Raw genomic sequence first — 21552 nt, 5'->3', positions numbered from 1 at the left:
CACTTAACACGGGGCCTGGCACTTAGTAGGTGTTTAAAAATGCTATTGACCCACTGACCCTGTGTCTTGTCCAGTGACCGGGCAGAGACGGAGAGACTCTGTACGTGGAGTCTGCGCGGGGGAGAGAAGAACAATCAAGCATCTATTAGGCACCTACTATGTGCGAAGTGCTCCCTGGGGGCCTTGAAGGGAAACCAAAGTGGGGGAAGGGAGCGTGGCCATATTTGCACCCCGTTCTGATTATTCCGGAGACTCGGATTGAGGGGAATCGAGTCCCTCATTTATTGACTGCCACCCTTCCCCCGCCTTCCGTCTCCCTGGAGAGAGAATGGTCTACACTAAAAGACAGTCCACGGGAGGAGGGACCTTCCTGGAGGAGGGGGCTAGGTGTCCAAGGACTGGGGGTGGGGAGACATCAAGGGAGGGAACAGGTAAGAGATCTTGCTGGATGCTGAGTCGTGAAAGCCCCACGTGCGCACAAAGTACACGTGCATCCAGGCACCCCGGGATACCCGCCGGGTCTCCGGCGCGGCGGCCCCTAGCCAAGTGACAGAGCTGGCGAGGAGGGGCAACAATGCAGCAGCTTTGGTCCCGCCCACTCAGAGGGGGAGGGGGAGTGAGGCGAGAGAGACGCGGGGACGCCTGCGCACTGGCTCCCGAGGGATTTTTCCCCACCTTCCTCACCACCGGTGCTCTCTCACTCGCCCGCCCTCCCTCGGTGCGATTGCGCACGCGCTGGAATGGAGAGGTCCCGGAAGAGGAAGCCACGAGCCACCCGGAAGCACCCCCCTCCGCCTCCTCCTTTACCTCCGCCTCCTCCCCCGCCCGCTGCGGAAGAAGTTGACGACCATGCGGCCGAAGGCATCAGCGGGGAAGGAGGACTTCCGTCTTCCCCGCCCCTTCCGGTTCCTGTCGCGGCTCCGGACCCGGCCTCAGCTTCTGCTTGCGAAAAGGAGGAGGACATGGCGCTCTTCGAGCAAATGCGTGCCAACGTGGGGAAGCTGCTCAAGGGCATCGACAGGTGCGGGCAGGCGGGACTCGGAGGGCTCTGGGGCCGCAGGGGCTGGGCCTGAGAACGGGCGGGGAGGGAATTCCCGGGGCGTGGGAACACGGCTGTGTGCGGCATTCAAGGCCCTTAACAGCATCCCTTCAGCAAGCGCTCACTGAAAAAAATAGTGAGACCCGCCCTTGTACCCCAGGAGTTCACGATCTATCCTGGGATAGTAGGTGCCAAATAGATGCTAGCCAATACAAAGTAACGAGAGGGTGTAGTGGGAAGAATTCAGGAGGAACTGAGCTTTGAAAGAAACCAGGGATCCTACAAAATGAAAGTGAGGAGGGAGAGCGTCTCAGGGGTGGGGGATAGCCTGGACAAAGGCACGGAGGCGGGAAATGGAGCTCAAGGAACCTCTCAGAACTGTAGAGTGTGGCGGGAGGGGGAGGAATGGTATAACGAAGCTGGAAAGGTAAGTCGAGGCCAAGATGGGGGGGGCCTTTAAGAGCCAAACGGAGGGGTTGGCGTTTGGAATCGGTAATCCCCAGCACCCCCAATGTCTTGTGTAAAATGCGGGGGGGTTGTATCAAATGGTTTCTAAATCTGTGATCCAAGAGACGAAAAGCAGCCTCTTCAGTTGATTGAGTTGAGGAATGACAGTCAGACCTGAGCTTTAGAAAAGTCAGGGAGGATGGACTGGACAGGGAAGAAGACCTCAAGGCTGGGAGCCGATTGGGAGGGAGGCAGCATGCAAACAGCTGTGTCTGAATAAGGTATTCCCAGGATGAGCAGGAGATTATCATGGTGTGGGGGAGGCGGGGTCAGGAAAGGCCTCCTGCAGAGGAGGGAGGGGAAAAAAGACATTTATTAAGCACCTACTCTGTGCCAGGCATTGTGCCGAGCACTTTGCAAAAGCATCTCATTTGATCCTCATAGCTGCTTGCTTCCTCTTCTTTCTCAAAAAGGACCCTGACGTCAGGGAAGTGATGCTATGACATAAAAGTGAATTGGATTTAAGTGAGGCAAGGCTGTGCAAAGTCACCAGCCTCACTTTCACCTCTAGAGCCAGATGTAGATGGCCCAGGATACAGTGGGAGACCTTGTCTCAGTTGGCTGAGGCAGTGCCCATTCAGTGATCAAGGCTTAATAAGAAATGAGACAAAGAATGGCCTCTTTAAAAAAAATAGATCTGGGAGATGAAGACCCTCAAGGTTGAAAGCCAAAGTAAGGTGTAAGATGAAAGGAAAGGGCTTTAAAGGCCCAAGAGCATTTTCGATTTGATCCTGGGAGTGATAGGAGCCCCTGGAGTTGGAATGTGGGCATGAGTGGTCAGGCCAGTGCTTTAGCATCTGGGGGAGGCTGGATGGAGTAGGGAGAGACCTGAGGCAGGCAGACCCTGCAGAAGAGCTGCGCTGGGTGTGTGTGAGGCCCCTCCTCTTCAGGAACTTCCATTCTGTCTGGGAGGAGGGACATGTAAGTCTGTCAGCATATGCAGAATCAGTGGTAGTTTAAGAGGGGTGGCACCAAAGTGGTGGGAGGCAGGAAAAGCTTTCTTGTCAAGGTGGCTCAAGCTGTCTTGTTGGGGACAGCTTGGAGAGGGGTAGGGGGCATGGGGCGTGGCCAATGGCATTTCAGGCATTGAGGGAGAAGTTGGGATCAGGTAGCAAAGGACTTTCTGAGGCTCCTTGGCTGGATCTTCATCCAGCTCATGACTGCTAATAGGAGAGTGGCCCCTAAAGCTGCCCCGGGCTCCCTTTGCCTATCTTCCTCTGTGTTACACTCGGTGATCCACTGTCATGGATTCAGTGATCATCTCCATGCTAGTGATTCTCCAGTCCACTTATCCAGCCTACTGACCTTTCTACTCACCTCTGCAAATGCGCATTGGACATCTTGATCAGGGTCATCTGTTTGTTGGTCAGTTGGATCCGACTCTTCATGACCCCGTGGCCCACAGCCTACTGTGGTAGTGACCCACCACTACCGTCCGAGGACTTTCTTGGCAAAGACACTGGATAGGTTTGCCATTTCCTTCTCCAGTGGGTTAAGCAGCTTGGCCGGGGTCACGCAGTTAGTGAGTGTCTGAAGCCGAACTTGAACTCAGGTCTTCCCGACTCTGGGCCCACCACTCTTTCCCCTGAGCCTCCTAGCTGCCTGGATGATCCATAGCAATCTTAAACTTACTGAACTCATTCTCTTTCCCCTATTCCTGATTTCCTTCTTGCTGTTGAGGATACCGCCATCCAGACCTAGGTCATCCTCAGCTCCTCACTCCCTCTTCACCACCACCCCTAGCCTTTCTGCCTTTGTAACATCTATAATCTCGTTCTCTCTTCCCACCCGGCCTGCGCCTTGATGCAGTCTCTCCCTTACACCTGGACCAAGGTAGTTCCCTGCTGGTGGGTCTGCCTAACTCATGTCTCTCCCTGATTCAATTCAGCCTCCACTCAGCTCTCCAGTCGATCTTCCTGAAGCACAGATCTATGTTCTCCCCGCCCCGCCCCCACTCACCCCCCAGTCAATAAACTCCAGTGACTCCGTACCTCCAGAATTAAATATAAAATCCTCTGGCTCTTCGAGCCCTTCATAACCTGGTTCTTCATCCTCCTTTTGCACCTTCTCCCTCTCCACATATTATACGATCCAGTGACACTGGCCTCTTCACTCCTCACAGCAGATACTCTACCTCCCGACCCCAGACATTTTCTCTGGCCCCAGATGCCCTCCCTCCTCATCTCAACTCCTGGCTTTCCTGGCTTCCTTCACTTCTCAGCTAAAATCCCACCTAATGTGTGAAGGCTTTTCCAGTCCCCCTCAATGTTAGTGCCTTCCCCTTGGAAGAATCTCCTTTGCTCTGTATATGTCTTGTTCTGTGTTTGTATGCTGCTTTCACATTATCTCCCCCTCTAAACTATGAGCTCCTTGAAAGCAGAGCTCTCTTGCCTTCCCTTCCCCCCCCCCCCCCCCCCCCCGCACCCCTCAGCACAGTGGCTGACACCTAGCAGGCATGTGCTTGTCAATGATACTTTATCCCAGAGTATAGGGAGCCAGTGGTGTTTATTGAGTAGGGGAGTGACCCAACGGACCTGCCCTTTAGTTACACTGTATGAAGGATATCATGGGGTCGGGTAAAAGAGATGGAGGATTGGGAAGCTGGTGAACAAATCTAAGCCAGTGGTGAGAGGTGCCTGACCTGATGTGGTGGTGATGGGAGGGAGAGGAGGGAAGCCCAGCCGGAGAGAGGGCCAAGGACAGACTTGGCCGTTTATGATTTCATTAGCCAAATCCTGAAGGGGGGAGGACTAAGATCGCTTCTTCTGAAAGTTGAGAATAGAGAGGGAAATCAGATGGTTTGAGAGGGTGGTAGGTTCTGGTGTGGGTTTTTTAAGGATGGAGGGGGACTTGGACCTCTTTGAAAGAAGAGAACCAGTGGTGAAAGGTTGAAGCCTCGAGGAGGGGATTGAGAGGGGATTCTACTGGAGAAGATGGGAGGGGATGGACACGCCCCCCCCCCCCCCCCCCCCCCCCCCGTCTTGGCAAAGGCTATTCTTTATTTTTACTGTACAGTCTACACAGTAAATACGGGGTGTGGGGAGGGGACCAGGAAAAGCCTCCGGTACGAGGTGGTCTCTGAACTGAGCTTTCAGTGAAGCCAGGGGTGAGGAGAAGAGGCATCTCAGGCCCGGAGGACACAGGTTAGGGCCATTTGGCCAGAATGTAGAGTTCATGAGGCAGGCTGATGCTTAATAAGCCTGGAGAGGTGTGGGGACCAGTTTATGAAGAATTTTGGCCAATCAACTAGCATTTCTTAAATGTTACTACATGCCAATTAAGAGATACAAAGAAGGGCAAAAGGTAGCCCCATGCTAATGGAAGAGACGACACAGGAATGACCAGACGTAGGAGACGCTGGGGGTGGTCTCCTTGGGAGGAGGGCTAGGGGAGACTCCTTGGAGAGCATGGGAGGGAAGCAGGGCCCCCAGGCCTGGGGGAACGCCATAGGATATCCCCGGATCTCAGAGATAGAGGGTCTTGTTCATGGCACAGCTAGGTCTGGGCCACTGGATCAAAGAGGGTGGAGAGGAGGCTAGGGTGTAGGAAAGGTAGGAGGAGGCCGGGTCATGAGAGAGTTCGAATGGTAAATAGCGTTTCATATTTGCTTCTGGCAGTAGTGGTAAGGAATTGCTAGAGTTTATGGAAGATGAGAATGGTGTGGTCAGTCTCATGTTTAGGAACATCAGTCTGACAGCTGGAGGATGGACTGGAATGTGGAGAGACTTGGAAAAGGCAGACCCCTGCCCCAGCAATCTCCTGAAATGGCCCAGGCGTGAGGTGAAGAGGATGGGCAAAGAGGGCGTATCAAAGAGGTTCTGAAGGTCGAAATGGCCACTGATTGGCTGTGGGGATGGGAGAGAATGAGGGCAAGATGATGGTGTCCTCAGCAGGCACAGGAGAGAGCTTGAGGGCACAGGTGACGAGTGCTGTTTCAGACGTGTTAATTTTAAGATGTTTCTGGGCCGTCCAGATGCCAGGCAGGAGATCAGCTGAGAGGGAGGTTAGGCTATAAGTAGATTTGGAATCATCAGCATGGAGATGATTGAATCCATGGGAGCCGCTGAGATAGATCGACAAGTGAAGATGTAGAGGGGGAGGAATCTGAGGAAGACCTAGGACAAAGCCCTTGGGAATGCCCACACTTATTGTCAGGATCTGAAGGAAGATCCAGCAAAGAAGACAGAAGGAGCAGTCAGAGAGATGTTCTGGATGAAATACTTTAAATGCAAAAAAAAAAAATCTTAAGGGTGTTTTTAATTTTGTCCCAGAAGCCTTAGGAAGCAACTGGAGAGTTTGATCCGGGGCAGCGTTGTGAGATCTGTGCCCTAGGAATATCATTCTTAACAGAGGATGGGTTGGGGATTGCACAGTTAGACTAGAGAGCAGGTCCGTGGGCAGTGCAGTGCCAGACAGTGCCAGAGCTGGATTGAGGAAGGCCTGAGCTGGAATCCTGCCTCCACGTGTCATTTAGTTACCTGGGTGACTCTGGGCAAATTATTGCTCTGTGACTCAGTTTACTCCTCTGTAAAATGGGGGTGATAATAGCACCTGCCTCCCAAGGTTACTGTGAGGACCCAGTGAGGTAAACGACACAGCTCTTTTGTAAACCTCTAGCTATCAGGATTGTTCTCTAACCCTCTCATTTTACAAATGAGGAAACTGAGGCCCAGAGAGATTGCATCACTCAGGGTCACACAGGAAGAAAGTGAAAGAGGTGAAATTTGAACCTGGGTCCTCCAAGATCACACTCACAACACTAGGCTGTTTCCCACAACCCCCAGGGGCAGGGGTTTGGGGCCCCAGAGGTCAAGGCTGCCTCCTTGGGGTCAGGTGTCCTTCCCCACAATGCCATCCTCCTGTCTTATTGGGTTTTCCTCCAAGTACTATCTTAGACTTCACAATCCAGAGCAGGAGGAGAGGTTTCAGAGGCCATTTGTCTGACCCCTTTATTTAATGTGTGTGTTTGACGTTGGATTGGCTCGGAGAGGAAGAGTATCTTGTCCCTCATCCATGCTGTGACTTCCCCATCCCAGGTACAATCCTGAGAACCTAGCCACCCTGGAGCGCTATGTGGAAACCCAGGCCAAGGAGAACGCCTATGACTTGGAAGCCAACTTGGCCGTGCTCAAGCTGTGAGTAGCCAGGAGGACGGGCAGGGCACTGTGACTCTGCCCCTCCCAGCTGGGGCAGTGTCTGACCAATGGGCCACAGGGGCCTGATGCCCAAAGGACACAGGGCAAGCCCTTTGGGCACACAGAGACAATGTGCACACCTTATGTGGCTTGTCATGTGGGGTTTGTTGTCAGATCTGCAGGGGGTCTCCTGGGTTGTCTAGTCCAGCCCCAAACCAGCCCTGAATCCTTTCTGCAGCCTAGCCAAGGAAGGGTCGCCACCCAGCCTCTGCTTAAAGACAGACAGCCATGGGCAGCACATCCCTCCCTCCCCAAACAGTCCATCTCCAGTTTTCCCAGCCTCTTTTGGCCTCTCTACACTGTCCCCCTCTGCTCCTGGCTCTGCCCTCCTACACAGGATGCCCTTCAAAGACTTAGAGACGAAGCTCCCCTGGTCCAGCAGAGAAGGTCCTGCCCCCAACGCTGGCCATGTCTGGCCTTGTACAAGGCCTTTCACAGACTTGGTTTACCATCTGTTGTCTCCTCTGTCCAACGAGGACAGTCACAGGAGCCTGTGGGGGGAGTGTTTGTGAGAGAGCCTTCAGTGAGACAATGTGTGTAAAATGCTTTGTAGACACTGGAGGGCCATAGAAATGCCATGTTTTGTCCTTGTCTCTGCTCCCCCAGCCCCCAGTCTTCCTCAGGCCAGCCTTCCCTTCAGCTGATCTCACAGAGCAGGACATAGATAGGCTAAGTCATTCAGTCCCATCATCCCCTCTCCCAGATGAGGCCCACGGAGGCAGACTAGGTGCTCCTTGGGTCCCAGATGAGATTCAGGCCCAGTTAGCATAGACACCACAACCAAGGCTCTTCTAGCACGTCCTTCACCTCTGCTTCCTCTAGTGATGTCTTGCCTCATTGTCCCCATGGCCCTCTGCTCTCTGCATATAGAAGGGTCATTTCAGTCCAGCAAACATTTAGTAAGGCAGCTACTATGTGTGGGGCATTGTGGACACAGAGGCCAAGTGGAAAATATCTGCTGCCTTCAGTGAGCTCATTTCTCTCCTGAATGTTTCAAGGGGCAGTGGAGGTGGGACTGAGGGTAGGGAACAGAGAGCCCTTGGCTGTGCCCAGAACACTGGCGCTTCAACTCCGTCACCCACCCTCAGTGGATGTTGAATTAGCTGTTATTATTAGAAACTTAAGTAGCCTTCAGCTACATTTTAATGAGAGTGTGGCAGAACTAATACGGCTCTGGGGCTCAGCTCTGGTACCACCACTCACCCCCGCCCAACTGAAGAATTCCCCCATTTTCTTGGCTCACAGTTGTCACCCTTCAGGGCTCTCCCTAACACCCTTCCCTCATTTCTTTCCCACGGTGCACAGACAGACAGACATCACTCTTCATTTCTCTTCAGGAGAAACATGGCTTCTCCTGAGAGTCCACTTGGGAGAGTTTGGAGACAAAGAACTAGGGTGGTCTTGGCTTTCCCCTTCCTTGGAGAACTTCAGTGGGGAGGGGGGGCGGCGGTGCTCACGTGTCGGGGATGGCAGCCGACCAGGGCACCCTCAAAACCCCACCGCATCCAGCACAGACCTGCTTTGTGCAGGAAAGCCCAGGCCATGCCCTCAGGGAGCTGAGCACCTGGCCAGGGCATTGGGCTCATTACAGATTCCTCCAGGGTCAGGGAGCTGCCACTGGGCAGGGCTGGGGCAGATCTAACAGGTCCTGTCCTCAGGAAGCTTCTCCTCTGTTACAGAAATAGGCTGTATGTCCAGATGAAAATTGTTTAGGGGGTGGGGGATTCAGCCCCTCCACCCGGTGGCACCCAGCTCCGAGGCCTTCCTTTCCCCTCTTTCCTCAGGTACCAGTTCAACCCAGCCTTCTTCCAGACCACAGTGACAGCCCAGATTCTGCTGAAGGCCCTCACCAATCTCCCCCACACAGACTTCACCCTGTGCAAGTGCATGATTGACCAAGCTCGTGTATCCTTCTGTTGGGGGGGGGGGGGAGGGGGGCAGGAGCAGGGAGCCTTCCATGGTCAAGGGGAAGGCTTTGGTGCTTCCTTCCAGCCCTCCCAGCTCAGGAAGTTGGACTGAGAGCAAGCCCTTCCAGCTCCACCCCTGCCCTCAGCCCTTTGGTCCCTTAATTGGATTCTTCAGGGTTTGTGGTTCTCTCTCTTATTCTCAGCTCTCATTGGTTCTCTTCTGGAGTCTCTGGTGATTGGAGGGTAGTTGTTGCTTTGGGAGGCGAGAAGAGGGGTTCCTGAGGTCATTCATGGCTGTATTTCATGTTGTCGTCCCCACCCAGTGCCTGAGAGGTAATTTTCCTTAATGCATCCCCATCCTAGCAAGAAGAGCAGCCCATCAGGCAGATCCTGTACTTGGGAGACTTGCTAGAGACCTGCCATTTCCAAGCTTTCTGGGTGAGCTACCCTCAGGTCCCTCTGCCCCTCTATCACACAGTCAGCAGGTGGGCAGAAGAGGCTCCTAGGTCTTCACCAGCTGTGTATGGGTTTGAGGACAGAGCCTGGGGCTGGCAGAGCAGAGGCTGAGCCCCTGCCGCCTAATCCCAGGGCTTGGGAAGTCTGACTTCTGGCCCCAGTTCTTCTATCTGCACTGCAGGGTGACCTGGAGCAGTGCCCTTCCCAAGCCTCACCACCCCTTTCTGTAAAGTGGAGTCCACTGCTGAGCTGATCTTTGAGGCCCCTTCCAGTTCGTCTCATGGTCTCCAGGGAAAGGTTCTCTGTTCAGCAGTGTCACTCAGGTCGTCCAGCCACTTTGGTCCTTCAGAAAGGGTCCTTTGTCCTTCATTTTTGAAGAGGACCAACTCAGAAAGGGAACAGGGAGGATAGTGGATAGCTTACTAAGAGCCTGTTGTGTGCCAGGCACTGTGCTGAGGGTGAGGGATTTAGAAAAAAAAAAACAAAAACAAAAAAAAGGCAAATGCCCGGCCCAGCTCTCCAGGGGTTAGGGGGCGGGTGCTGAGAAAATGCTCCTGTGTGCTGCCATCTGAAGGAAGCCAGCAGGGGGAGGTGGAGAGGGAGAGAGACCTAGGCACAGGAACCAGAGGCAAGCAGCTGTGGTGGGAGATGGAATAGCAAGGAGCCCAGTGTCTCTGGAGGGGAGTGGATCTAAGAGGGCAGGAATCAGCTGGGGCGAAGGCTTTTCAAAGCCACACAGGAGTTTCTGGTTTAGCCTAGAGGCAATTAGGGGCCTCTGGAGTTGATTGATTAGCTGAATGGCCTAGATATAGGTGTTAGGAAGATCTCTGATCACTGAGCAGAGAATGGATTAGAGTGGGGAGAAACTGGGGGCAGGGAAACTGACTGGCAGAGCATTACAATGATCTAGGTGGGAACCAGGTGGTGACTTGTCAGAGGAGAAAAGGGGTGTAATCCCAGGACTGTCCTGGGGCTGGGCAGAGCAGAGGCTGAGCCCCTGTGCCCTGCACACAGACTGAGCCCCTGCTGCCTAATCCCTAATAATAGGTCTTGACTAATTGGGCTTTTTGTGGGCAGAGTGGGAGGCAGTGAGAGATCCAGGACAGCTCCCAGGTTGTGAGTCCCAGGGACTGGGAAGAGGGTGGTACCCTCCACTGTAATAGGGAAGGAGTAAAGAGAATAAGTTGTTTTGGACATGGTGAGTTTATTGGAATCCAGTTTATCCATGTCCAGCAGTCAGTTGGAGATGTGAGCCTGGAGGTCAAGAGAGAGGTTAGGGCTAGACAAATAAACCTGAGAATCATGGTCATTGAATCCATGGGAGCTGATGAGATTGCCAAGAGGCTGAAGAGAATGGCACATAGGGTTATCAGGAGTGACCTGGATGCAGATCCAGCCAGGCTGAAAAGGGGCAGTCACCTAGGTAGGAAGAGAACTGGGAAGGAGCCATGGCCCAGAAGCCTAGAGCAGATGAGAGGATGGAAAATGTCACCGGCTGCAGGGAGATCCAGGAGGATGAGCTTTGAGGTTAAGAGTGACTTTGGAGAAAGCGGTTTCCGTTGAACGATGAGGTCAGAAGCCAAATTGTGGAGAATTAAGAGAGTGAGAGGAAAGGAAGTAGAGGGGCCAGCTTGTAGCCAGCCTTCTTAAGGGGGTGTGTGTGTCTGTATGTGTATTCATATTTCTTCTTTCCAAGAGGGAGTGTGTGTGTGTGTGTGTGTGTGTGTGTGTGTGTGTGTGTGTGTGTGTTCGTGTTCATATTTCTTCCTCCCCACCCTTCTTCCCTGTTACTAGAGAGGGCCTTGCCCTCCTCCCAGTCCCTCAGCCTCACAACCCAGGAATCATTCCGGACTCCTCACCAGCTCTCCCCCATCCCTCTTCCCCTCTCCATGTCTGATCAGGTCCTGTTAACAATCTTTGCCTTCAACAGTTCTCATATAAACTCCTTCTCAGGGGAGGGGTTTTCAAGGTTGGGGGAGACACAGACATGTTTGTAGGCAGTAGGGAAGCAGTCGGTAGACATGCTTGAAGATAAGTGAGTAGGGGTGATAGAGGAGGCAGTCTGCTAGAGAAGATGGTGTAGAGTGGGATCCCTGTGCATATAGAAGGGTTTGCCTTTCCCAGGAGAAGAGCTGCCTCCTGGGATGAGTGAAGGAGGATGTAGTGGCAGAAGGCACTAGGAGATGAGGACGGGAGAAGAGGAGGGAGGGAGTGCTTTGTGAATGACTTTGAATTTTTTCAGTGAAATATGAGGTAAAGTTCTTGCTGAGGATAGAGCAGGCGGGAGCCATGGCAGATTAAAGGTTTGGACAAGCTGCCCTCATAAGCTGTACGGTGAGTTAATTAAGGAGATGTAAAAGAATTGCCCTGGTGCTGTGAGGGCCCAAGTGAGATTATTGTAACAGATTTGTAGTGGACCCAGTCAGCAGAATATCCTGATTTTCTCCAGCTTAGTTCAGCAGCACGTTTGACTCCTGCCTCTTTTACAGCATGCCCTAGATGAGAACATGGATCTCCTTCTCCTTAATGGCATCACAGGCTTTGAAGACTCCGTCCGCAAATGTGAGAAAATGTCCCTCCCCCTTTCCCTTCAGTTGAAGCGAGCAGGCCGGACTAGAGAGGAGGCCCAGGGAGGGGCTGATTGGGATAGGAGGTAGTTAACTCTGAAGGAGGGAGATTGCCTTCTGATCCTCTTCCTGTTTCCAATCCCCACAGTCATCTGCCACGTTGTGGGCATCACATATCAACATATTGACCGCTGGCTGCTGGCTGAGATGTTGGGAGATCTGTCAGGTAAGGCCTGCCTTGGAGAGGAAAGCCCAGGACTTGTGTCCATAAGCACCGTGCCTTGGCTGGACCTGGATGCTTCTGAAGCATGTTCATAGTCCACAGGAGCAGCTGTATGTGCTGCTCAGGACCCCAGCAATAAGTCCTTCTTAAACACTTACTCGTCATTAATTCATTTATTAAACATTTGTTGTTAAATAAATAACAATAGAGAACAAGGAGAAATAGAGTTTAGGTGCAACCCAGTCCCTGCCCCATATGCTTCCTGATCTCATAAGGTGCCAAAACTCACAGATAACTGTAATACACTCCTTTATATGTTAAGTACTTGCAGAGTGGGGTCAGAAGGAGACAGTACAATAAACATTAAATGTCTGCTATGTGCCAGGCACTGTGCTGAGCCCTGGAGATACAAATAAGAAAAAGAGGAAGGCCCTTGAGGAGCTTGTAGTCTAATGAAGGAAAACAGCACACAAAAGGAAGCCCAAGAGCTTGGAGGGAGGGACAGAGGGGTATGTTGTTGTTGGAATCAAAACCAAACACTGAGAAGTGAAGAAGCTTTTAGCCTTGAAAGAGGGCTCAGAAAAGGGAGGATTTGGGAGGAGAGGCAGCAGCTGAGGATTCTGATGAGTGTGAGGACCAAAGCCAAGCTCAGCCTTCTGTCTATGGCAGCACAGTGTCCTTGTCCTCCTAAATAGCACAGGATTTCAGTCTAGAGCGTACTACCTACCCTCTGATCATACCGCCTTACATGAGACAAATATGATAAATTACCATTGTGTGGGGTGGTGCTTGAGTGGAGACCTGAAGGGAGGAGGTCGTGCAAAGGAGGACACCCCCAAACCTCAGTTGTCCTATATAATGTCCCTTGCCCTTCCCATTGCTTTTCTAGGACTTGTCCCCCTGTAGGGTGTCCCTGCTGTTGATTCAGCTTGTGGGTGGCACAGGGTCTCTTTCTCACCTTGTCCCATTGCAGACAACCAGCTGAAAGTATGGATGAGCAAATATGGCTGGAGCGCCAATGAGGCAGGACAGGTCTTCATTTGCAGCCAAGAAGAAAGTATCAAGCCCAAGAACATTGTGGAAAAGATCGACTTTGAGAGTGAGCATCGCCTCGCAGGGTTGGGGGGAAGGGGGTCCCAAGCCCTAGGGTCAGCAGGCATACATGGCAGACAACACCAGGGACTCCAATGGTGGGCTCTCTTTCCCACCCCCAGCTTGGTCACTGGATAATAAAAAAATAGAGAGGCCCCTGTCTGATGTCCCAGGCATTCTAATTCTGTGGTCCCTTGAGGGACCCTGTGCCTCAGCCTCATTTTCATTGAGGGAGTCCCAATGTCTTGCCCCCCTAAGAAATTTCCAGCCAGAAAGGAATTTCTGGAAAATGGAGGGTGGAAGACTGGAACAAGGTGCTCTGCCAGGGGAGGGCCAGGGAGGGCTCCGGTGTGTGGGCCTCCCATCATTTTGAATCTGGTTTTCCATTTCTGCTTCTAGGTGTTTCCAGCATCATGGCCTCCTCCCAGTAACTCCTGCCCAATGTTGTTTCCCTTTACATACAGCCAGCTTGTTAAATAAAAGCCCTTTACTTCCTGACCCTGCCTCTTGCTGAAGCTTCCTCCCAGATGCTATCCCTGGGCCCCTTGGGTGGGGGTGGAGATTTAACCTTTCCTCTGCAGCCCAACATGTACTCAGCCTTCTGCCCTTGTGTTTCCCTAGCTGCCCACTAGAGGGAGTGGTGGAGTAGCTAGCCTGACCGGTTCTCCTACTGAGAGATGGGTGATACTGTGGGGAAGGGGGCAGCTAAAGAAAGTTGACTCCCCTAGGCCTGTCTGTTGTCCTAAGGCAGGGAGCCAAGTTGCCACTCCCTCTCTGGTTACTGGTCCAAAGGCCTTGAGTCTTGGAGTCACCCTGCTGACTCCTTTCTGGGTGAGGCTGCCCTCAAGCCCCTGGGTGGGGCTACAGCAGGTGGGAGTGGGGGGAGGTTCTGGAGACATTCTAGGGAAGGGGGAATGGGGAAGGCGGAAGACTTGAGGCTCCTCCTGCCCTGCCCTCCCGACCCCTTTGAGCAGCAGGACCTCTGTTTCGCACTCCAGCCCACCTCCCCTTGGTGACCCTGACCCCAGCACTGGCTGGCACAAAGTGTTAAGGAATGTGGGAGTTAGGAGGGAGATGGGAGTAGTAGGTGAAACCTGCGAATGACGTGAGTCAGCCCCGAGGACAGATGGAGCCTTAACCTCTGCAAAGAACACTCCCTCCCACCCCACACTTAAGGCCAGAGTTGGGTCACCTGTGGGGTGGAGGAGGAACAATGGACTGTGCTTGGGATCATTCTGGCCCAGGAATTCTGTGGACCAGATTGTGGAGAAGGGGGGAGGCCCCCATCTGACCATTGATTTCTGGCCACACAGAGATCAAAGGTGTGGAAGTGGGAGGAGTGGCCAGTGAGGACTTGACCAGTGTGAACCAGGGGTCTTCTGTTTTCTCCTCAGTTGGACCCTGTACTGAACTGGGCTTACCTGTGTCAGTCCCCCACCCACCCAAAGTGAGGGCAGGTCCGGGACTGGGATGGAAGACCCTGATAGCAGGTGGGTATGACCTTAGGCAATCTCCTTCCCTTATAGGCCTCCATTTTCTTCTGTAAAATGAAGGATCTTATGATTTCTAAAGTTCCTTCCAGATACAAAATCTGAGTTGGCCTTGTGGTGGCTGGATGAACCACCTCCCTGCCCCAAAGAACATACACACACACCCAGAAGAGAGTTCATTCCCGGAGCTTGGGTGGGGCCCTTCTCACCTCTCCCCAGGAAAGACCAAAGGAAAAGCATTGTACAGTGACTCCTGATCCTCAGCCAGCCTGAGGAAGCTTCCCATAAGGAGAATTTAGGGCCCTTCCAACCCAATTTAGTCTCTTGGCTGTCCTCTATGTAGAGATAAGAAAGCAAACACAAAGGGGCTGACCTGCCCAGTTTTATATTTGTGTGTGGCACCTAAATCATCATTTTAAAAGGGCCCTGAGATGCCTCTTGATGGGACCCAAAGAAGATTCAAGGTAGGATAGGAAAGCTGTCTTCACTTACTCCCAGGGACTCAGGAGGGACAAAGTTTGGTGAGCAACTATGGCTGGGACAAGGCAGAATGAGCAGAAACTTCACACACAGCAGCTGGAGGCTCAATCAAGGAAAGGAGTCCCAAGAGACATAGTCAGATGTGCAGTGGGCTGCCCTGAGATCTTCCAGGAAATGCCGCATAGCCATCAACTCTACTAGGTGGCTGCTAAGTTCTCAGACTTCTCGGGCCAAAAGTGCACTAACCACTTATTTCCTGGTCCCATGACTAGCTGGCACAGGACTGTGAAGATACTCTGTTTCTGACCTGGGCCAATTTGCCCCTCCCTCAACATCCTGGGGGTTCCCCCCACTAGAGGGTTCATCATGTTGGTGCCAGGCTTCATGAGGATGCCCAATGGGCATAGTCCACTGCAGCTCAGAGTACCTGAGCTTGGGCAGCACACCAGCCTCAGCCTCCTCAGTTGGCTGGATTAGGGGCCTGCTCCACCATGCCCAGCCAGCTCTGATGTTCTTTGATGTAGTTCAACCCTTTCATTAAAGAGATGAGCCACAGAGAGGAGGAGACTTGGCCACAGTCCTTCAAGGAGTAAGTGATGCAGCTGGGAACTGAATGCAGATAGGCCCTCAGATTCAAATCAAGCCCTCTTTCCTCTACACCAGGAAGGAAGGGGCTGTGCTTGCAACTTGTGGGGAAATGGTACTTCTGAGAAGAAGAAAAAAAGAGAAAAGGGAGAGTCAGACAAGTGGCAGAGATGCAGTCTTCATTCTTTGCTCCTTGTGGAGTTGGGAAGTGTCTGCTTCTTGCCTTCCCCAGGCAGCAACAACACTACTGTGAGATCAATCATAGGAGAGAATTCATGGGTAAGACCCAAGGAGAGGTAGCTGGATTTGGATTCAAATCCAGCTCCAACCATATGTTGGTTGGGTCACCTTGGACAAGTCATGTTCTCCCTTCAATTTCCCCATTTGTATTAACAAGAACAAAAATGATTATATCAATAAATGCTGAAAAATCTTTTAACAAATACAGTACCTGTTTCTGTTTAAAAAAATACTAGAATAGTGTTTGTATAGGGATAAGTAGGCCTTTCCTTAAGGTGGTAAATACTATATCTCTAAAATAATAATGGCTAGAACTTATGTAAGTGCCAGGCACTGTGCTAAACACTACAAATATCTCATTTGAGCTTCATGATAATCCTGGGAGGTAGGTACTATCATTCTCATTTTACAGTTGAAGAAACAGGCAAACAAGTGACTTGCCCAGGGTGACACAGCTAGCGAGTGCGTGAGGTCAGATTTGAACCTAGGTCTTTCTGACTCCAGGCCCAGCATTCTAACCACTCACCATTACCACCTTGTTGCCAAATGCCAGCATTATATGTAATACAAATAAACTAGAACCCCTCCCAATAAGATCAGGGGTAAAGCAAGAATGTCCGTTGTCACCAGTTCTGTTTTGATATAGTGCTAGAAATGCTAGCTTTAACATTGAGGGAATAACAGACAAAGAAGAAACAAAATGATCACGTATGTAAGATAATATATATAGTGATATACCTAGAAGACCCTAGAGAATCAACTCAAAATTAACTGAAACAAAAACTTCAGCAAATTTGCCGGATATAAAATAAATCCATACACATCATCAACGTTTCTACATAATACCAATAATGCACAGCAAGAAGTATGAAATTCCATATAACTAAAAAAATGTATAAAGTACTTTGAGTTTCCTTATCAAGATACATGAAAGAACTTTATGAATATAACTACAAAACCCTGTTTATGGAAGTAAAAATAGAACTAAGTAATTGGAGGGTAGGCTTAGCTAATAAAATAAAAATTACAATGCTACTTAATTTATTCAGTGATATACCAACCAAATTACCAAAGGCTTGTTTTATAGAGCTAGAAGAAGAAAATAATAAAATTCTTCTGGAGGAGGAAAAGGTCAAGAATTACAAGAAAATTAGTAAGAAAAAATAGTGGGAAGAAAAGGGGCCTATACCAGATCTCAAATCATACTATAATGCAATGTCATCAAAACAATTTGTTAAGGCCAAAAAAATAGATTAATCAGTGGAACAGATTGCATGCCTCCATACAGGTACAAAACATTCAAAAGTAAATTAACCTAGTAGCCTGGTGTTTGATAAACATAACGACTCCAGCTACTGGAGTAAAGACTCACTATTACTATATGACAAAAACATCTGGGAATATTAGATAGCAGTCTGGCATAAATAATGTTTAGACCAACGCCTCACACCACAGCCCAAGATGAGTTCCAAATGGATACGTGACCTACATGTAAAAGTTCACAAATTAGAGAAGCAATGACAAAATTGCCTTTCAGATTTATGGATAAAGGAAGAGATTGGACAAGACAAGGGAGAATCACAGAGGATCATAGAAGATAAAATGGACAATTTTGATTATATAAAACTAAAAAGGGTTTTTCACAAACAAATCCAATATAGCTAAGATTAGAAGGGAAACACTTAACTGGGAAATCTTTGCAACAAGTTTCTTTAATAAAGGTCTCATTTCCAAGATATATAAGGAAGTGATTCAAATTGATAAGAGCCCAACTGACAAATAGTCCAGAAATGTGAGGGTGTAATTCTCAAGGGACAAAGTCTAGTCGATCAATGCCACATTAAAAAATGCTCCAAATCACTGATAATTAGGGAAACACAAAATAAAGCCACTCTAAGGTTCCACCTCCTACCAATCAGATTGACAAAGCAGACCAAGAAAAGATGGCAAATGCTGGTGGGGCTGTGGAAAAACAGGCACATTGATGAGTAATGAATTGGTCTAGCCTTTCTGGAAAGCAGTTTGAAACAATGCCCACAAAGTTATTAAACTGTACCTGTCCTTTGACCCAGGGATACCAATACTAGGGCTATTGCACAAAGATCAAAGAAAGAGGAAAAGGTCCCCTATGTACAAAAATGTTTATAGCAGCTCTGTGGTGGCAAAGAACCGGAAACTAAGGAGTGCCTCTGAATTAGGGAATGACTGAACAAAGTGTCATACATGACTGTAATGAAAAGCTACTGTGTTTAAAAAATAAAGAAAAAGTTTTTAGAGACTGGTCTGGGAAGACTTGTATGAACTTCTACAAAGCAACGCAAGCCGACTCAAGAATAAGTTTTTACTATGACACCAACATTGTAAAAACAATTATGAAATCCTCTTTAAGTCTTAAGATTTAAATCTGATTAATCTACTGATTAGAGAAATGCAAATCAAAACAACCCTTAGATACCACATCTCTCCTGTCAGATTGGCTAAAATAACAAAACAGGAAAATGATAAATGCTGGAGAGGATGTGGGAAAATTGGAACATTGTTACATTGCTGGTGGAGTTGTGAGATGATCCAGCCATTTTGGAGAGTAATTTGGAACTACACCCAAAGGGCCACAGGAATGTTCATACCCTTTGACCCAGCAATACCACTTCTAGGGTTGTATCCCAAAGAAATCACACAAGCGGGAAAAGGACCCATATGTACAAAAATATTTATAGCGGCTCTTTTTGTGGTAGCCAAGAATTGGAAATCAAAGGGATGCCCGTCAATTAGGGAATGGCTGAACAAGCTGTGGTATATGAAGGTAATGGAATACTATTGTGCCATAAGAAATGGGGATGATACGGACTTCATAACAACCTGGAAAAACCTACACGATATAATGCTGAGTGAGCGGAGCAGAGCCAGGAGAACATCGTACACAACCACAGATATATGGATTCTGTGAGGACCAACCCTGACAGATTTCGCTCTTCTCAGCAACACAAGGTGCAAGGACAACTCCAAAGGACTCACGATGGAGAATGCTATCTACATCCAGAGAAAGAACTATGAAATTTGAATGCAGATTGAGGCACACTTCATGCTCGCCTTTTTCTCTTCTCTTTTGTTTTTGTTTTTGGGTTGCTTTTTTTTTTTTGGTTCTGTTTCTTCTTTCTCATGATTCATTCCATTGGTCATAATTCTTCTCCACAACTTGACTAGTATATAAATTAATTCAATGCAAAGTTATTCGTGGTAGTTATATGAGATTCCATGCCATCTTGGGGAGGGAGGGGGGAGGGGGGGGAGAAAATCTGGAACTCAAAATTATGTAGAACCGTCTGTTGTAGACTAAAAATAAAAATAAATAAATAAATAAATAAAAGAAATAGACAGCAAGGCAGCCAAACAATGACCAAAAGAGGATGCTAAAAAAAAAAAAAAAGATTTAAATCTGATTAATGCAACAATCAACTGATTTCATTTTCAACTGTAAATAAAGAATGCTGCCCACTTCCTGCTAGAGGGGTGATGAGCTAATACGCTAAATGAGACATATTTTCAGACATAGCCAGTTACAAAAGTCTTTGTTTTTCTCTTCTCTCTCCCTTCCTTCCTTCCTTCCTCCCTCCCTCCCTTCTTTTTTCCTCCCTCCCTCCTTTCTTCCTTCCTCCGTTCCTCCCTTCTTCCTTCCTTCCTTCCCTCCGTATTTTCTTTTTTTCTTTCTCTCTTTGGCAGGAGGAAGGGGAAAGGTCAGACAGAGGAAGGAGATAAAATGTATGATAATTAAGAAAAAATAAATGGGATTGAACTTTATGAACCTAATGTTATTTCTAGCTCTAAATCCTAAGGTGGATTTGTACAGTACATTCAAAAGCAAATTAACCTAGTAGCCTAGTGTTTGATAAACCTAAAGACCCCAGCTACTGGAGGAAAGACTCACTATTACTATATGACAAAAACATCTGGGAAAATTAGATAGCAGTCTGGCACAAATAATATTTAGACCAACACCTCATGACATAGAAATAAAAGTTCACATAAAATTAGAGGAGCAAGGAAGAAATGACCTTTTCAGATCTAGTGACTAATACAAAAGTTTTGGAAAGTCATTGCAAAAAGAAGTGAACAATTGAAGAAGGCATTTGAGAATGGTATTTGGATTTCTAGAGCTGTATTTAAAATACTGAAATGACAGACTCCCAGCCAAGATGGAAGCCAAGTGACAAAGGATGGTCAGAATCTATTTACCTGGAGTCTTGCAAATCTAATCCAAAATAAACAATGGGGCAGGAAGGAAACTGCCTTAACGAATCCACCATGGAGAGGAACTACAATGGTAAATGAAAGATGCCAACAGACACAGCCAGAAATTCACAGAAAAATCCCTTAAAGGAGCCTGGGATAAAACCCCTGGCCTTGGCTGTCAATGAACAAAGTTGGTGAGACAAGCAAGATGAACTGGTAATACCAACAGAAGGAGGTGAATTTTACTTCGTACCTATCACTGGACTCCACTCCACCATCTACTCAGCTATCAGAGTAGTCTTCCTCAAGCCTAGATCTGACCATGTCACCTCCCTCTACAATAAACTCCAGTAGCTCCCCATTACCTCCAGGATTAAATATAAAATTGTCTGTTTGATCTTCAAAGCCTTTTATAACCTAGGCTTCCTCATGCCACTTTTCAAGGCTTCTTATACCTTATTCCCTTCAACATACTTTTCAATCCAGTGATCCCAGCCTCCTTGCTGTTTCTTGCCTGAGACATCCATCTGGGATGTGGAACCTGTGGCCTTAAGGTCACATGCAGCCCTCTGTGTTCTCAAGTGTACCCTTGAGCTGCACTCAGGCGACACTTGAGGACCTAAATGGCTGCTTGTAGCCTCGAGGCCACAAGTTCCCCAACCTTGTCCTAACTCCTGACTCCAGGCATTTTCATAGCTGGTCATCATATGAACCTTGACTTCTCACTCTCCTCATCTCCATCTCTTGGCTTCCCTGGCTTCCTTCCAATCCCAGATAAATTCTCACCTTCTACTGGAAGCCTTTCCCATTCCCCCTTCATTCTAGTGCCTTCCTTCTATCTCCACTTTCTCCTGTCTAATATCCTGATTGTACATACTTGTTAGCACTAGGAAATGAAGACAAAACACTGCATAATCCCTGACCTCAAGGAACTCAGTCTATTGGAGGAGGCAAGATGCAAACATTGTATGTAGATCTAAGATATATACAGGGTAACTTGGAAGTGATCTCTGATATTAGCATAGAGAAGGAAAGGTGAGACTGGAGTTGAGACCTGAAGGAATCCGGGAGGTCAAGGTGAGGAGGAAGGGTATTCCGGGCATAGGGGACAACCAGTGAGAGTGCCTGGAGTCAGGAGATGGAAGTTCCTGTGTGAGGATCATCAAGGAGGCCAGGTTTGCTAGATTATAGATTATAATACATTATAGAGTAACATGTAAGAAGCATGGAAAAGTAGAAAAGGGAGGCTGCGAAGGACTTTAAAAAGGCAGCCAGATAATTTTATATTTGAGTTTAGAGGTATTAGGAAGACATTGGAATTTACTGAATAGAAGTGACATAGTCATACCTGCCTTTTAGGAGGATCACTTTGGCAGACTGCCTGGAGTAGGGAGAAACCTACAGCAGGTAGACCAACAACAGGCTTTTAAGATGATAGTCCAGGTGTGAGGTGATAAGGGCCTGCACCAGCATGGTGGCAGTGTCAGAGGAGAGAAGGAGGCATTTGTGAGAAATGTTAGGAAGTTAGAAATGACAAGATT

At 49.0% G+C, this 21552-nt stretch overlaps 1 protein-coding gene across 1 annotated transcript; it reads left to right on the top strand.

Annotated features, from left to right (window-relative positions):
• Positions 1-829: 829 nt before the first annotated feature.
• On the top strand, positions 830-13484 carry EIF3K (eukaryotic translation initiation factor 3 subunit K). Its single transcript, XM_036742578.1, has 8 exons — positions 830-1021; positions 6583-6681; positions 8526-8646; positions 9012-9086; positions 11594-11666; positions 11820-11897; positions 12868-12993; positions 13386-13484. Exons 1-8 carry the CDS (start codon positions 963-965, stop codon positions 13415-13417), a joined length of 663 nt encoding a protein of 220 aa, XP_036598473.1. The 5' UTR covers positions 830-962; the 3' UTR covers positions 13418-13484.
• The last annotated feature ends 8068 nt before the right edge of the window (positions 13485-21552 follow it).

The sequence above is a fragment of the Trichosurus vulpecula genome, chromosome 2 (genome assembly GCF_011100635.1).
Source record: "Trichosurus vulpecula isolate mTriVul1 chromosome 2, mTriVul1.pri, whole genome shotgun sequence".
In the NCBI taxonomy this organism is placed as follows: Eukaryota; Metazoa; Chordata; class Mammalia; order Diprotodontia; family Phalangeridae; genus Trichosurus; species Trichosurus vulpecula.
Note: the sequence above shows the minus strand (reverse complement) of the source record. Positions and strands in the feature narration are given on the sequence as shown.